The sequence below is a fragment of the Anopheles cruzii genome, unplaced genomic scaffold (genome assembly GCF_943734635.1).
Source record: "Anopheles cruzii unplaced genomic scaffold, idAnoCruzAS_RS32_06 scaffold04670_ctg1, whole genome shotgun sequence".
Taxonomy (NCBI): domain Eukaryota; kingdom Metazoa; phylum Arthropoda; class Insecta; order Diptera; family Culicidae; genus Anopheles; species Anopheles cruzii.
In genome coordinates this window covers 1-1,269 of record NW_026458255.1, presented here as the reverse complement: position 1 = coordinate 1,269, position 1,269 = coordinate 1, and the positions used below count along the sequence as shown (strand labels likewise).

Below are 1,269 nucleotides of genomic sequence, written 5' to 3'. Positions count from 1 at the left end.
ACCAGACGGGCCTGGCGGCCCTGCACCTCCAGCGCGTTCAGGATCGGCGGCAGATTGTCGTCGAACTGCACGTCCACGACGGCACCGATGACGGCCACCACCCTGCCCTGAGCGGCGGCGCCCGCGGCCGCTGCCTTGGCCGCATACGAGCGGGCCATCATCTGTTCCGCTCGGACCACAGAGGTCATGAGCGATTTCATCGTCGAGAACATCCCTTTGGCCGGATCTCGGATGAAATGGGACGGGACGAAACGGGGTTACGAACGGTTGTTTTCCAACAAAATATCTGCGAGAAACAGAGAGGCCACGGACACGGTCACGGCATTAGGGGTTGTTTTGGAACAAAAATTGTATTAATTTCAATAACAGGGATTACGTAAAACTCACCTATGACAATTTTGTCGGAAAGTGCAAAATGATTACCGGATGGCCGAATCTCGGACGTCGGTTTGGCTCTCTCTCCTGCTCACGTACACACCGTCAAACATGTGATGTAATGGGCCGTGTTGCCAGTTCTTTGGCGTGTAAATCTGTTGACCACGAAAAGAGAAATTTGTGAAAGTGTAATTGGAAGGAAACCTTCATTACCCTTTAAATCTATTGAATAACATAACCGCCCATTAGAAGGAGCTGGAATTAGATTGTTGCCCGAGAAAATGTTTGAATTGTTGTTCTGATCCGTTGATATTCAGGTTGCAATTAATATTTTGCAATCTGTTATAAACCGGTACCGGTAAACATCGTAAAAATTCGTATTCAGCATTCGGTATTCAGCGTTACTCAGCAGCCGGTATTCAGCATTTGGTGCGGAGAAACCTGGTTTCTCGCAGAGCGAGTAGAACATTTTCAGACCGAATGTCATAAAGAAGGTAAGCAGGCAAGTTTTACATAACCACCATCTTTCGGCCTCCATTTTTGTTAGATAACCGTGAAGTGAAAAGTGAGTTTTTTGGTGTTAATTTCTACCGTTTTTGTGTTCGCAGCCGACTCTTCGATTCAGGAAATAGCGAAAAACAGAACAAAACCAGGCGCAAGGGTGTGACATTCGGAAAGAGAGATGTTTTCCTCGATGAAAACGCTCATGAGCGCGGCGGTCCGGGCCGACCAGATTTTGGCCCGGTCGTACGCGGCCAAGGCGGCAGCCGCCGCCGCCGCAGCGCAGGGTAGGGTGGTGGCCGTCATCGGTGCCGTCGTGGACGTGCAGTTCGACGACAATCTGCCACCGATCCTGAACGCGCTGGAGGTGCAGGGCCGCCAGGCCCGTCTGGT

General features: G+C 50.9%; 1 protein-coding gene across 1 annotated transcript; it reads left to right on the top strand.

The window, feature by feature from the left end:
* Positions 1-808: 808 nt before the first annotated feature.
* LOC128277213 (ATP synthase subunit beta, mitochondrial-like) lies at positions 809-1,264 on the top strand (the record flags this gene model as incomplete). Its single annotated transcript, XM_053015654.1, has 2 exons — positions 809-869; positions 984-1,264. A coding segment is annotated over exon 2 (207 nt), but the record flags the coding sequence as incomplete, so codon positions are not given.
* Between the last annotated feature and the right edge of the window lie 5 nt (positions 1,265-1,269).